The sequence below is a fragment of the Ranitomeya imitator genome, chromosome 1 (assembly GCF_032444005.1).
Source record: "Ranitomeya imitator isolate aRanImi1 chromosome 1, aRanImi1.pri, whole genome shotgun sequence".
In the NCBI taxonomy this organism is placed as follows: domain Eukaryota; kingdom Metazoa; phylum Chordata; class Amphibia; order Anura; family Dendrobatidae; genus Ranitomeya; species Ranitomeya imitator.
Genome location: NC_091282.1, coordinates 1174711963 through 1174728359, shown reverse-complemented (window position 1 = coordinate 1174728359; position 16397 = coordinate 1174711963). Strand labels below are relative to the sequence as shown.

The 16397-nt window shown below is 43.7% G+C and overlaps 1 protein-coding gene across 1 annotated transcript; it reads left to right on the top strand.

Annotated features, from left to right (window-relative positions):
* The first annotated feature begins 1527 nt into the window (after positions 1-1527).
* CLRN2 (clarin 2) lies at positions 1528-16109 on the top strand. The gene is made up of 3 exons (XM_069745797.1): positions 1528-1961; positions 5088-5267; positions 12909-16109. Exons 1-3 carry the CDS (start codon positions 1709-1711, stop codon positions 13172-13174), a joined length of 699 nt encoding a protein of 232 aa, XP_069601898.1. The 5' UTR covers positions 1528-1708; the 3' UTR covers positions 13175-16109.
* The last annotated feature ends 288 nt before the right edge of the window (positions 16110-16397 follow it).

Here is a 16397-nt window from a genome sequence, read left to right as displayed (position 1 = left end):
CCTGGGTGAATCCCTTATGGGAACGGGATGATCCGATGGTCACTAATATTCAAAACTTTCTGGATACCGTAGGGTGTTCGATGAACCAGGGCGCTTGGCTTCCGTCACCGAGTCCCTTTTCAGTCTCCAACAGGGCACTCTTACAGTGGGGCAATACGCCATTCGCTTTCGCACCCTTTCTTCTGAACTGGGGTGGAATAATGAGGCTTTGGTTGGGGCTTTTTGGAGGGGACTTTCGGGTAAGATCAAGGATGAGCTCTCTGGTCGGGACATCCCTACCTTCTTGGAGGATCTTATATCTTTGGCCACCCGAATCGATTTACAGTTTCAGGAACACTCTCGAGAGTTGGGTAGAGAGAGGAGACCACCTAGGTTTTATCGGTCATCAGTCACGTCGTCCCCCGACCCTCCCTGGGAGGTTCATCATTATATGGTATGTTTCCATTTCTCAATTAAGTGCTCTGTATGCTTGGTTATGTTCTCCTTAGTGACACTTGTTGGTCATATATGCTATGTATAGAAGTGCCTGTTAGTTCTGATTGAGTACTAAACTACATTTGATCTATACTGCTGTAATGTGACGCCATCTTGTCCCCCCATTATGTAATTACGGATGTGCTGCCAATTTTTAACTCTTTACTGCCCGTTTGACCTTTGAATTTGCATTTCAATAAAGTTTGCATTTTATACCATTTGGGACTAGTACACCGCTTTCTTTGTGGTATTGCCTTTTTTGTTAAAGTAGTGTTTAATAAGGATTTTTGACATAAATGGGTAAAAGAAAAAGGGGAAGACAGATTATAAATACTAAGTAATATAGATGCAAACAAGAAACAAATAAAAGCGAAAAAGACAAATTTAAAGGGATGAAAGATATAGGCAAAATAAAGGGTAGAAAGGATTAAGGATGACATCGGGGAAGGAAAAATATGGTTTATTAAGGAAAATAGGAAAAAGAAAAAATTAAAGGGCTAGGAGGAAAATGAAAAACAGTAGAGGAACAATGTCAAAGTATAAAGGAAGATGATTTACACTCAGTGGTTAGCACTGTTTCTTTGCAGCACTGAAGTCCTGGGTTCAAATCCCACCAAGGACAACATCTGCAAGGAGTTTGTATGTTCTCCCCGTGTTTGCGTGGGTTTCCTCCGGGTTCTCCGGTTTCCTCCCACATTCCAAAGACATACTGATAGGGAATCTAGATTGCGAGCCCCAATGGGGACAGTGACAATAATGTCTGTAAAGCGCTGTGGAATTAATGGCATTATATAAGTGAGTAAAATAAATAAATAAAATATATAAATAGGAGAGAAGGAGGCATAAAAGTGCTAGAAATAATTTCCTTCTGTAGGAGAGATGAGGTAAGAGCTGTCCGTCTCGTGCTGCTGTTCAGCAAATGTCATCTGAGTATTTTCCGAGGAGACAATGCAGCGGTCTGATGAAACACTAGTAGGGTCCCGGGGATAGGGTTACTGCCTCCAGGATCCAGCACCAGTTACACCGAAGATCTTCATTGCCGGAAGCCCCTCCGCACACAACCTGCATCACAAGGCTTCCTCCATATCAGCCCTGATCTTCCTCTTCGCTGCAAGTAACACAACGCCAACGATGGAATATCCCCAGCATCTGCATCCCCAGAGATGTGCCAGCGGTAACACGCAGTGTCCTTACTGCAGGGCAGTGCCAGGGATGATTTCTTGAACATTTTAGAATGCCGGGTTGCTTCAAGAAAACTATATTTTCCTTGGCTTCCGCATTAAGTTTTGCGTCATTCTTGCTGATCGTTGTTGCCATGGCGACTCAGAAATGGATGACTGGGAAGACACTATGTCAGACTGGAGTCGATTTGGTCAATGCTTCAGATCCGGAGCTGGTGAAGTTTATTGGGGATATTTACTACGGACTTTTTCAGGGGGGAAAAGTGCGCCAATGTGGACTGGGGAAGCGAAGCTTCACGTTCAAAAGTGAGTACATTATTATTGTAACTATGGGGATGAGTCCCATTTCTTGTTACCTGAAAATACAGTATATCTAATTCTTAAGGAAAACATGAAATTTTAAAATTAAGTAAAAAAATAGATTAATTGTGCATTTACTCTGTGTAATGTATGTTTGTCGTATGCAGCGGTAAAGCTATTAGCATAGATAGTATGTCCAACATAGCGATAGGCCCCTGCTCATCCCATATTGGTCCAAAGAACATCCATATACTTATACTGTATATACACTTCTCAACATTGATTTATATGTTAATGATATGGAAATGATGAAAAAATGGAAACAAAATTTTCCAAACATCTAGATCTATTCAGGATTATGGCCACCACATGCCGCATTTCTGCTGTCAATTACGTTATTAATGGTTGCGTAAGGAATGTTCTGCCACGCTGAATGCACTTGGGCAGCAAATCATCAAGATCCGCTCCTGGCAGCTCCTTTGTAATTGCCGAGCAATAACATCCCGGATGAGCTCATGATGGGAGACAAGTCTGGAGATTCTGCAGGACATAATAGCAGGTTTAGGCCTCACAGTATCACAAGTAATAAGCAGCCTGGCATTGCTGTGTTGAATAACAACTCCTGGGACACTTTGGAGAAAAGGCCGTAGCATTGATTCTACGACCAAATCAATATTACGCCAAGCTGTTAGAGTACGTGGAATGAAAACTAAAGAGGTCTGGCTACCATACATTATGCCGCCCCACACCATAATCCTGGGAGTAGAACAATTGGGATGTTCCCTCGTGAAGGCTTCTTCATTGTGTTGACCAGTTGCTCTATAGACAAATCTCAACCTATCATTGCATTCAAGACAAAAGTGCGACTCATTGCTCATTGCTCCATTCCAGCCACCATTGCCATCTTGCTCTACACCTTGATAGCCTTTCACAGAGGTGTCGTGATGTCCGCGGAGCACTTATAACTGGACGTCTGGCTGAAAGCCCAATGCCGTGCAAACCCCTTCTGATATTTCTTAAACTTGGTATGTGACGTCTAATTTCACTTGCAGTACAGAATGGATTAATTATTGCACCAATGGTACGACCATTTCTCCGAAGGTTCCTAAAAGCCGTTTTTCAACATGACAACGCCAGGTCATATGATGCTGGTTCTTCTGTGAGCATCCTGCGTGGCCTAAATGTGCTACCATGGCCTGCAGCGTCTCCAGACTTGTCACCCATTGAACACATCACATCTCAGACGTTATTTGTTGGAAATTACAAAAGGAGCTGCCAGCAGCAGCTCTTGATGATTTCCGTGACAAGTACAACTGAGTGTAAGTAAGTAATTTCTCAACATGGCGTATCTATCCATCCATCCATCCATCCATCCATCCATCCATCCATCATATTGCCAAAGCTAAAGGGCAAAATATACCACTGTCCGTGTGCCTACACAGATATTGTAATAGGTTGGGGCACACTCATTAAAGGGACACTGTCACCTGAATTTGGAGGGAACAATCTTCAGCCATGGAGCCGGTGTTTTTGTGTTTTTGATTCACCCTTTCCTTACCCGCTGGCTGCAATATTGGATTGAAGTTCATTCTCTGTCCTCCATAGTACACGCCTGCACGAGGTGCAATCTTGCCTTGTGCAGGCGTGTACTATGGAGGACAGAGAATGAACTTCAATCCAATATTGCAGCCAGCATGCAGCCAGCGGGTAAGGAAAGGGTGAATCAAAAAACCCCAAACCCCGCCTCCATGGCTGAAGAGTGTTCCCTCCAAATTCAGGTGACAGTGTCCCTTTAAACCTGTGGGTGCAAGAGAAGGGGGTATGGAAACCCCTGATGTCAATATTCAGAAAGGACTCAATGCTCACGCTCTGGTATAACGCAGTCAATTAAATATTGACGGTAGTTTATTTTCGAATATGGAAATTCTGTAGAATAGACTTCTCTGCTGACCAAAATAATCTCAATTTTTGACCCTCTTGGGTCTTTGTCGAGAAGGTTGCTGGGATGGAAAGGACAAACATAAGACTTTCCATATAACTAAGTGACAAATGTACAATAAATATTACTGACATATTTACAATACAGCCACTTCATACACATGATAACAAATAACATATGAGTCCAGTTCATTATAAAGTGAATATTGTCAGCTATACAAAAAGCCACTATAAAGCAAGTGGAGCCGTGATCAATGCACTCAGAATTATATACTTATGTCTTATTTAACATTGAAGTCTATGGAAAATGGATCCGTAATTAGCCATTCATTTTCAACGGGCGATCAAAAGAACGTATCTGCACCGAAATGCTATCATTAAAAACATCATCTCGGCACGCAAAAAATAAGCCCTCAACCGACCCCAGATCATGAAAAATGGAGACGCTACGGGTATCGCAAAATGGCGCATTTTTTTTTTTTTTTTTTTTTTCTTTCTAGCAAAGTTTGGAATTTTTTTTCACCACTTAGGTAAAAAATAACCTAGTCATGTTTGGTGTCTATGAACTCGTACTGACCTGGAGAATCATAATGGCAGGTCATTTTAAGCATTTAGTGAACCTAGCAAAAAAGCCAAACAAAAAACAAGTGTGGGACTGCACTTTTTTTGCAATTTCACCGCACTTGGAATTTTTTTCCCGTTTTCTAGTACACGACATGGTAAAACCAATGATGTCGTTCAAAAGTACAACTCGTCCCGCAAAAAATAAGCCCTCACATGGCCAAATTGACGGAAAAATAAAAAAGTTATGGCTCTGGGAAGGAGGGGAGCGAAAAACGAACACGGAAAAACAAAAAATCCCACGGTCATGAAGGGGTTAAAAAATCAGGTCCAGTTGAAATCAGATTTTTTTGTAGCCGGACCAAAAAGTTCTGTCTGCACAACTTTTTTGTGAACGGATTACTGCTAGATCCGTTCTACCCGATGATTTCTGGACATGTGAACATCGCTTTGGTCGGTTACCGAATCACAGGCGCCCAACTGAACCAGAAGGTTGGACATGTTTGGTTTTCACTCATTAAAATATTATTGGAAAAAATGTAGAGTCATTTTGTTTTTGTTTTTTATTGTAGTTTCTACAGAGGATTCATTATGATACAGCCATGTAGTAACAGTAGTGTTTTCTTCTTCCAGTATTTCCAGACATGGTGAAGACCCTGAACACCACCCTCCACGTGATCATTATCCTCTTCCTCCTTGCAGCCATTTCTTTTGCTCTGATCAGTGCTGGATTCTGTGTATATAATGCACTGAAAGTCCCATATTGCTCGATTAAGGGTCCAGCAGGGATTTGCCTCTGGAATTTCATTGCAGGTAAATTCACATGCATTTCATATGTCAGGTGTAAGGATGCACCTACAGTACCAGATGGGGAGATCAGGGGTCCGATATTCATTGCTATTGAGCAGTGTGATCCTGTGCAGGTCTCCCCCCCCATACAGAAGAACAGCATTGTTAGCAAAGAAAGGGGTGTGGAATTGGTATAATATAGCACAGTGTGGTTGGGGGGAAAAAGACCCTTTGTCCTGGCTGCTAAAGCATAACACAATAATGGGGAACCCATTTTGGTCTTAAAGTATACCATTCATTTTGGGTTTTTATATATTGCCCCCTGCCCCTAACATTGGATGCAGATCAGTGTGAGTCGCAGTCGTGAGACCCCCACTGACTGCTGAAAAAATAGCTCCGACGATCACTACCCAGGAAGCTGATGCTCCCACACGCACTGTCTGCACAGAGTGGTGTACCGGCACAAGAGAAAGTCTATGAGCCCATGTACTAGGCGGTACGCAGGAGGTATATACCCTAATTCCAGATGAAACCGACAATTTCATAAGAGGAACCTCTTCCACAATAACGCTATAGTGTCTATACTATCCTGCCAATCGTTTAACCCCTTAGCACTACATGACTACCACCAGCTATGGACTGGGGCCCATGTTGTCCCCGTCCCAAGAACCAGATGGGATATATTACTAATATTACCCTGCAAGACCAATATGTCTCATGATACCCGTGGCCTGCTGGGGTAAGTGATGGAGTCAGCGACTTTGTGCTCCGTCACAACCCTTAAAGGGACACTGTCACCTGAATTTGGAGGGAACAATCTTCAGCCTTGGAGGCGGGTTTTTTGGGTGTTTGATTCACCCTTTCCTTACCCGCTGGCTGCATGCTGGCTGCAATATTGGATTGAAGTTCATTCTCTGTCCTCCATAGTACACACCTGCGCTGTGCAAGATTGCCTGGTGCAGGTGTATACTACGGTGGACAGAGAATGAACTTCAATCCAATATTGCAGCCAGCATGCAGCCAGCGGGTAAGGAAAGGGTGAATCAAACACCCAAAAACCCCGCCTCCATGGCTGAAGATTGTTCCCTCCAAATTCAGGTGACAGTGTCCCTTTAACAGTATGGGTGTTTTGAGCACACTGATTCTGCTAACAACGTAGCAGACAAGGCAGCCCATGGCCAGACAGGCCCTTCTGGCATATGCCAGAATTACCAGATGGCCAACTGCGAGGGTGCTAAAGCCCCCATAGCTGTCATCTTAGTTCTTCTGCTATCCTGACAGGCCTCATACACTGAAGTGCAGAAGTGTTCAGGAGGACATTACATACAAAAAATCCATCGTAGCATTGTGTTTTTTTAATGGCTAAACCTTCTCCAAAAATTGACTTGTAAAAAATCTTTTTGTCAAAAACCTCATCAACATATGGCAGAAACACAGGCTGCTTTTCTGTACTTAACAAGCGCAAAAGAAGGATCTTACTTTATTAGAGTTGTTTAGGATTAGAAGGAAGATCAACTGTGAGAGACTGAGTTAGACTCCATGGACAACTCCTTTAAGAACTCTACTGCTATTTGTTGTTTGGGGCAGCCTTTAGAGGCCTCCAGCTCTGGACTTACCCTGCCTGCCTACCTGTCTGTCGCTTCCGTGCTTCTCCGCAGGTGAGCTACTGCTTGCAAGAAACAGACCAGGACAGGTCCCCATTAACTCTGATAAAAAAGCCTTCCATAACCCACTGCTTCTCCAGCCATGCCTTAACGCTGCTGCTGCCCTGGGATTCTTTTAATATGTCAGTAGCAGTGATGTCATCACTACCTCATGTAAACACTGCAGCCAATCACCGGGCTCAGTGTTTAAATATCACATGCTGTGTTCATGACATCAGCTGCCATGTCAACAAAGACTGGTGGCATGTGGCAAGTAAAGCTGGCTTTCCTTTTTTGCCCAGAGGCAGTATTTCCACTAAAAAATCTAAACTTGGAAAACCCCCTTAAGGCCATGTTCACACAGTGCGTTTTTTACTGCGGAACCGCAGCGGTTTTGCCGCTGCGGTTCCGCAGCTGTTTTCCATGCAGGGTACATAACAATGTAACCCTATGGAAAACAGTCACTGCTGTGCACATGATCCGTAATTTCGTTTAAAAAGCCGCGCAGAATAGCTGCGGCAAAAAAGAAGGAGCATGTCACTTCTTTTTCCTGAACCGCAGCGGTTCTGCACCCATAGACCTCCATTGTGAGGTCAAAATCGCAGTAAAACCCGCAGATCAAAAATATATCTGCGGGTTTTACTGCGATTTGATGTGCAGAACCGCTGCAGCAGGAAGTGCGGGGGAGCGGGCGGAAGTGCGTGGGCGGAGTGTGGCTGCCCCCCCGTGCTCCGATCCCGCCCCCCGTGCTCCGATGCCCCCCCCGTGCTCCGATGCCCCCCCCAGTGCTCCGATGCCCCCCCCCGTGCCCTAATCTCCCCCCCTTATACTTACCCGGCGTCCCGGTGTCCGTCCGGCCGTCTTCTCCCTGGGCGCCGCCATCTTGCAAAATGGCGGGCGCATGCGCAGTGCGCCCGCCGAATCTGCCGGCCGGCAGATTCGCTCCAAAGTGCATTTTGATCACTGAGATATAACCTATCTCAGTGATCAAAATAAAAAAATAGTAAATGACACCCCCCCCACTTTGTCACCCCCATTGGTAGGGACAATAAAAAAATTAAGAATTTTTTTTTTTTTCACTAAGGTTAGAATAGGGGTAGGGGTAGGGTTAGGGGTAGGGTTAGGGTTAGGGGTAGGGTTAGGGGTAGGGTTAGGGTTAGGGGTAGGGTTAGGGGTAGGGTTAGGGTTAGGGGTAGGGTTAGGGGTAGGGTTAGGGTTAGGGGTAGGGTTAGGGTATTTTCAGCCATTTTAGCCCTAAAAAGCTTCCTAGGAAACACACAGTCTCTGCATAGAAAACTGCATAAAAAAAGGATAAAAAAACGCATCAAAAAACGCATCAAAAAACGCATCAAAAAAGGACAAAAAAAGGACCAAAAAAAGGACCTGCGTTTTCTGCCAAGAGCTGCAGTTTTTTAAAAAACTGTCCTGAAAAAAAAGGATGGAAATCCTGAACGTGTGAACATACCCTTAAGATGAGTTTTCATAAACACTTAAAGGTGTTTTCCCTCAAATAAAAGTTCATTTTAATCAATAGATCTTGGAATAATAATAATTTCCACAATTGGATGTGATTAAATAAAATGTTCCTGTGCTGAGATAATCTTATAAATGCGCCCCTGCTGTGTACTGTGTAATGGCTGTGTCTGACCGTACAGGAACATGGTCTGATCATACCACAGCTCCTGGGCAGGGGAGGAAGCAAAAGTGTATACAGACAGGACAGTCTGGGATCACAGCTGATTCTTTCTGTGAGGTTAAACATTTCGCTGCCTGTTTTTAAACAAAGTTTTACTTCAAAGTTTGTCATCCAACACTGTAATGTCTGTATACTCTTTTGCTCCCCCCTGCCCAGGAGCTGTGGTATGATCAGATCATGTTCCTGCACGGTCAGACACAGCCACTACACAGTACACAGCAGGGACACATTGATGGGATTATCTCAGCACAGGGACATTTTATTTAATCACATCCAATTGTTGAAAATATCATTACTTCAAGATGTATTGATTAATATAAACTTTTGTTCATGGCACAACCCCTTTAAGTTTACTATAGACATAAAATAGTTCTTACTGTATTCCTAAGTATTGCTAAGCTCCAGGGAAGGTGCCAACAAACCAAATTGCTTTGGCCACAGTGTTTCGATATACAGACTATCACCATTTTTGTAAATATTTTATTATATCTTTTCATAGAACAACACTGAAGATATGATAATTAACGTATATACTCGAGTATAAGCTGACCCGAGTATAAGCCGACCCCCCTAATTTTGCCACAAAAAACTGGGAAAAATTAATGACTCGAGCATAAGTCTAGGGTGGAAAATGCAGCAGCTATCGGAAAATGTCAAAAATAAAAATAGATACCAATAAAAGTTAAATTAATTCAGATATCAGTAGATTAAGTGTTTTTGAATATCCATATTGAATCAGGAGCCCCATATAATGCTCCTTACAGTTCATGATGGGCCCCATAAGATGCTCCATACAAAATACGCCCCATATAATGCTGCACAAAGGTTAATAATGGCCCCATAAGATGCTCCATAGAGACATTTGCCCCATACAATGCTGCATAAAGGTTGATGGCCCCATAAGATGCTCCATAGATTTTGCCCCATAAGATGCTCCATACATTATGCCCCATAAGATGCTCCATACATTATACCCCATATGCTGCGATTAAAAAAAAAAAAAAAAATCACATACTCACCTCTCGTCGCTCAGGCCCCCGGCACTGTCCCCGTTCCACCGCTGCGTGCCGCTCTGTCTTCTGGCTCTGACTGTTCAGGCAGAGCGTGCACACTAACTGCGCCCTCTGACCTGAACAGTCACAGGCTGAGGACGAGGAAGACGGGCCGGTCTTCTGTAGTGGAACGGGTTCAGGTGAATATCGGAATGCTCCCCTCCCTCAATATACTCACCTGCTCCCGGCTCGGTCCCTGGCAGCGTCTCACTGTTAGATTGTCTCCGGTAGCTTCCAGCATCTTCCTATGTTAAGCGGTCACGTACCGCTCATTAAAGTAATGAATATGCGTCCATATTCATTACTTTAATGAGCGGTACCACGTGACAGCTGAACACAAGAAGATGCGGAGACAATCGGACATGCAGGGACCGCGCCAGGAGCAGATGAGTATGTGACAGCTGCCGCTAACTCCCCCTCCACCGACAATGACTCGAGTATAAGCCCAGAGGAGCACTTTCAGCCCCCAAAATTGGGCTTAAAATCTCGGCTTATACTCGACTATAAACGGTAGATACAATGTAGTCGGTGCACAGCTTGTATAACAGGGCAAATATGGTGTGCAATCTAAATAACTCACCACAGAGCCATTTATGTCACAAAAGTGAGTACACCCCTAAGTGAAAATGGCCAAATTGTGTTCAATAAGCTATATTCCCTCACCGGTGTAATGTGGCTCATTAATGTTACAAGGTTTTAGGTGTGAATGGGGAGCAGGTGTGGTAAATTTGGGGTCATCACTCTCACATTTTCATACTGGTCACTGGAAGTTCAACATGGCTCCTCATGGCAAAGATCTCTCTGATGATCTGAAAAAGACTTGTTGCTGTAAATAAAGATGGCCTATGCTATAAGAATATTGCCAACACCCTGAAACTGAGCTGGCCAATACTGCACAGCGGTTTAACAAGACCGGTTCCACTCAGAACAGGCCTCGTCATGGACGACCAGAGAAGTTGAGTGCATGTGATCAGCGACATATCCAGAGGTCGTCTTTTGAAACTAGATGTACGAGTGCTGCCAGCATTGCTGCAGAGGTCCGCCTGTCAGTGCTCAGACCACACGACATACACTGCATCAAATTTGTCTGCATGGCTGTGGTCCCAGAAAGAAGCCTTTTCTAAAGATGATGCACAAGAAAGCCGTGAACACTTTCCTGAAGACAAGCAGACTAAGGACATGGATTTCTGGAACCATGTCCTGTGGTCTGATAATACCAAGATAAACTTATTTGGTTCAGATGGTGTCAAGCATGTGTATTGGCAACCAGGTGATGAGTGCAAAAACAAGTGTGTCATTCCTACAGTCAGGCATTGTGGTAGGAGCATCATGGTTTAGGGCTGCATGAATGTTGCCGGCTGTGGGGAGCTATACTTCATTGATGGAACCATGGATGCCAACATGTTCTGTAACATACTGAAGCAGAGCATGATCCCCTCCCTTAGGCAACTGGGCCACAGGGCAGTATTCCAACATGATAACGACCCCAAACACACCTCCAAGGTGACCAATACCTTGCTAAGGTCACTGAGGGTAAAGATTCTGGATTAGCCAAACATGTCTCCAGACCGAAACCCTATTAAGCATATGTGTGGCATCATCAAACAGAAGGTGGATGTCACTATATATACAGCGACCCCATGCGGGGAAGGGTCAGTCGGTGGATGGCATGACACACAACGAGATGGTAAAGGGGTGATGAAGGCCCTACCAATAGGGAAATGAGGATTGGTCACCTCGTTCTCAAACCTGAGCCTGACCCTGCACTCCCCTAACCACTTAAGTGGGTCCTTCCCCCCACCGCCGTCTGGAACCTCGTCCCTTGCTGCCACCTCACACTGCCCTAGCTAGAGCATTGGCCGGCAAGGGCTCTAGCCTTACCACTGCAGATAGTACAACACAGGGGACAGTGACAAAATACGAGACAGATAGGGTAATAACACAACTTAGCTTTACAACTTCCTCTGCTGCAAAGCACCTTACAGCAGAATAAAGGCACCAGGATCACAAACTCACAAAACCAGCTGATAAACCACAGCAGCCAACAAGGAGTGGTCACCACCCACATCAGCTGACATAGCAGCTCTGCAGTTACAACAGATTGCCAGCAGAGAAACTGATATTAACCCCCGCTGGTCCTGAAAGGAAAAAAAGCTTCATTTAAATCATAGCGGAATCAGAGCTGCCAGGAATCCAAAAATGGATTGTGACAGTGGAGGAGCATAAGATCCCTGTGAAGCTCTAGTGAACTCCATGCCCAAGAGAGTTAAGGCAGTGCTTGAAAATAATGGTGGCTCCACAAAATAATGACACTTTCGGCACAATGTGGCCATTTACACTTAGGGGTGTGCTCACTTTTGTTGCCAGCGGTTTAGACATCAATGGCTGTGTGTTCAGTTATTTAGAAGGCATAACATTTATACTATTATACAAGTTGTACACTGACTGCTTTACATTGTATTAAAGCGTCAGATTTGCGTTTGTGATATACTGTAGGTCTAAGAGCAGCAAACTTTGCTCTATGTTAAGGAAGGTAGAGCTCAATCTCTGAGTTCAGCTGACAGCAGAGACACTTATGGCATGAACGTTAGCACGATCCAGCCCCCAAAACTGTCATCTCACACCTTTACTGATGCTGTCTTTTACTCCCTGACTGAAAAATCGTTGTCGTTTTAATGCACATTCAAGTAAGGCTTAAGTGCTCTGGGAGTGTCAAAGCACTTCCAAAAGCTCTGCCTCGCTGGCTCTCTTTCCTCTTCTTCATTGACAACTCAAGGGCTTGACCACACAGTGTGCCGTCAAAAAGCAGAGGAAGGTGAGGGATAGCGAGAAATAGAGCCAGAGAGGCAAGGATGACCCTCCACTTAATTCTCACTTGCATATGAAATAAAACCGTGATCTTTTTTTTAGACTGGGAGCAACAGATTAAATAATGAAGAATATGGATGCCATTAACTTTTGTAGAACAACATGACCACAGATGCTGTTTCGAGGGCTGGATCGTGCTGACTTACTCCCTTTACAACCTGGGTGACAATCTATCCACCATCAGGGCACCTGCCATGCTTTCACAGGCTCCTAAGTGGCAAGCCTTCCCACATATTTTTGTATAAGTAAGCAGTCTGAAAGCGGTAATGGTGGACATGGTGGTTTCATAACTGGTCTTCCAAAAATAATCTTAATGAAGATTTCCTACTTTTGTAGCACTACTGTATTAGTTGTGATATTACTCTGTGGATTTCTCATGCCTCGTTTTTCACTCATTTTTTCGCAGGTCTGTTCATTGTGTTTGCCGTCACCAGCTTTATTGCTGCTGTCCAACTTCATCAACTTACAGAGAGGATTGCAAATTTTAGAGAAAATGTCTTCAGAATCGTCATCCTGGAGGAACATTACGAGGACTCCTTCTGGTTGTGTGTGGCAAGTGGAGCAACTCACGCCTTTAACATTCTGCTCATGGCAGCGAGTACCATCCGTCTTCCTAAATTTAAGACGAAGACAGAGGAGGCAAATGTAACTGCAGAGGACATCATGTACTAATCCTAAGGGGGTTTTTGCAGAAGGATATACAGTAGGAGCAGATATTCCATATTTTGGTGCAGCGGTTCAATGGAAGGTATAATAAAAACTTGCTTGTATCAAGTGAATCTCCCGTGTGGATCGGTTGGTTCTCCATGACCTGGATAATCTGTTGGACCTCTCGCTTTGGACGTGTACAGATGGGGTTTGGACTTTCAGTTAATGGATCTCAGATATGATAGGGTAGAAGGTGTATCTAACAAAACTTCATAAAGAAGAAGCTGGATGTAGGAGCCTCTATCACCATCATCACATCCCAACTCTCATGATCTGATTTCAGTATCCTTCTTATTTCCATTCTCCCCGATATAAGAAGCTTGGACTTTTCCTGAGGACAGTCCACTGTCTCCCACAAGAACACTCATATGTCTTCTTATTTAGCCATGTAACATAGTAACATAGTTGTTATTAAGGTTGAAGGAACACTATAAGTCCATCTAGTTCAACCCATAGCCTAACCTAACATGCCCTAACATGTTGATCCAGAGGAAGGCAAAAAAAAACCCATGTAGCAAATAGTAAGCTCCACTTTGGGGAAAAAATTCCTTCCCGACTCCACATACGGCAATCAGACTAGTTCTCTGGATCAACGCCCTATCAAGGAATCTAGTATGTGATTAATTTCATCATTTGTTATATCCTTCAAGGTGAGATAGATGTGTTCAAACCTTAGTAATGTCCTACAAAACTGCAGTATATAAGCAAAATAAAATGTTTAAAATTATCCAGAAACCAGGGCTGGATCCCACCAATCATTTTCCTCTCTGTTTAGCCTAATCCCCCCCATACATATTCACCTAAATTCATCCAAACTCATTGATATGTGTAGAAATCACCGACAGTGTAAAGAGTCTGGGGGCCTCCCGACTCTCTCCTTGATAGATGATGCTGGAGAGGAAAGAGATCAGCAATTTGTGATTTCAACGGCCGCTCCTTTTTCTCAGGTCACAGATAAGCTGCTGCCAGAGCAGTCTGGCAGTGGCTCTCTCATGAAAGCTTATGGTAGAGCTTTAAGACTGGACATCATCTTATAAAATGTGGAGATCCAGCATTTTCACTTACCAGCACAATCCTTTGTTCTGAATGTATTTTAACCTCTGCTAAACAATTCAGTTTCCAAAAAAATATCAATAATGGAATATAAAGCACTTACGGCAGTATTATTTTCTTATTCTCTTTTTAACTGATTCTTTTAGACATGTTAACGGTGGGACGACCAGCAATGGTCGAAAAGCAGCTGAAACTGAATATCCCCTCGGAAGGAGACTTGTCACAGGAGTTAGTGGCTGCACCACTGAGTTTTGGCATATCCATTTTATATGTAATCTAAGCAGGATCTAATAGTGCACTACTACATTATAAGATAAGTTATGCCACCATTATAAAACACAAGGCCTGGGGAAATAAATCTGCTTGTATTTTTTTTCATCAGTTCTCTGTTTAATGGCTGACAGCTTTCAGTCCAAATATGCAGAAAAGTGATCTTCTGATATGTTGTGAAAATATTGGTGAAACCTGTGCTGAATGAGCAGGCTTCTACTTATTATTTCTACAAGATTTACGCTTAAAGGGAACCTGTCATGTCTCCAAACTGGGGTTAATCTGCAGGTAAATACAGTTACAACGAACGAAGCCTGGTCGCAGTACTGAGAGTGCGGCTACTGGGATAAAATGGACTTTATTTCTCCCGGGAGAAGCTTTCAGTCATGGGGCAGCTACAGTCACCGATCACAGCGCAGCTCACTATACTGTAAGAGCGCTCCTGCAGTTTGATTGATGACTCCCTGTACACAGACGCACTGCAGAGGGAGCTGTCAATCAAAGTGTCAGGGTGTGCTTAATGTGTAGTGACCGATGACTGTAGCCGCTCTGAGCCTGCCTCTACGACTGAAAGCCAGAGGCTTCCAGGAGGAAATAAGTTTGTTTTCTCCCAGCAACTGCCCTTTCAGTACAGCGGCCGGACAGCATTGTAAAACTGTTAACCTGCAGTTTTATCTGCTAATCAATAACATTTGGAGACATGACGAATTCCATTTACGAATATTGGACAACTCATTGAAACCACCCATTCCAGAGTCTGATTTAGAGTAAAATGCTACAACCATTTCACCTCTGCTGGTCCGGCACTGGGTACCTGATTCACCCCACTGATCATTGTCAGCGGTCCATGGGTCTATGAAGCTGTCAGTTCAGGTCGTCAGACTCGGGCCGGTGTACATTCATAATTAAGCTGCACATACAGTAATGCACTTGTCTGAAACTAACCTAAGGCTATGCTCCCACATAGAGCTCCCGCAATGAAGAATATGCTGCAATATCTGCAGCAGCACTTAGCACTATGGATATCATTTAGAAGAGGTATTACCCTTCGTAATGCAATCTTGCACCTACGTTCGCAGAATAAACATGAGGCAGATCTCAAACCCGCGGTTCCTGACAATTTACTCTGCCGATATGTTTTGCGACATGGCCATAGATTTTTTGAGCTCTCATGCACTGTGCTTGCGCTTTAATATGCAGCAGATTTTCCACAAATGAATACGCAGAAGAAAATCCGCTATGGGAACGTAGACTTACAGTGTATGCAAACAGTGGTCAGGACAGAAGGGTGACGTGGGGTCGGTAAGGCAAACCCTTTTATTTATATCCATTGGATTATATGGCTACGGATTATCATTCTAAGTCAACTATTGTCATAAACTATCCCAAATAAAAGACAGAAGAGTAATTATCTGTGAACTGAAAGGTATGAAATAAACTTTCCTCGGTCACCGCCTAGTCATTGGTAAGGGAAGCCATCCATTAGGAGATGCCAAAATTACACAATCCAAGGAGTCCAATAAGAATAGAAATCATCTGTAACGTTCAGATTTCTCTGTAATAATAAAACATTGGTAATAAATCCGTTTACGAATGGTTTACTTCATCTCATCGCACCTTGTATGACAGTATGCAGACAGTGGCGTATCGTGTTGCCAGCGCCTGGACAGCGACACTATTGTGACCCCTAACCAAGGAACAATGACTTATTTAAACAAATAATTTCCCTTGAGTGCCCGATTGATAAAGTAAATATGCCCCTTAAAAAGTAATGATGCCCACTGACTGTCCCCTATAAAGGTAGTCATGCCACCACTCACAAAAAATAAGGTTTACACTTACCGACGCCGAGCGACCGAGTCGT

What these genes read in the sequence shown, in the direction of transcription:
- CLRN2 (XM_069745797.1), top strand. Translation starts at nt 1,709, where the DNA reads ATGCCGGGTTGCTTCAAGAAAACTATATTTTCCTTGGCTTCCGCATTA. An exon ending in GCGAAGCTTCACGTTCAAAA is followed by an intron (nt 1,962 to 5,087) that starts GTGAGTACATTA and finishes TTCTTCTTCCAG; the next exon opens with TATTTCCAGACATGGTGAAG. An exon ending in CCTCTGGAATTTCATTGCAG is followed by an intron (nt 5,268 to 12,908) that starts GTAAATTCACAT and finishes ATTTTTTCGCAG; the next exon opens with GTCTGTTCATTGTGTTTGCC.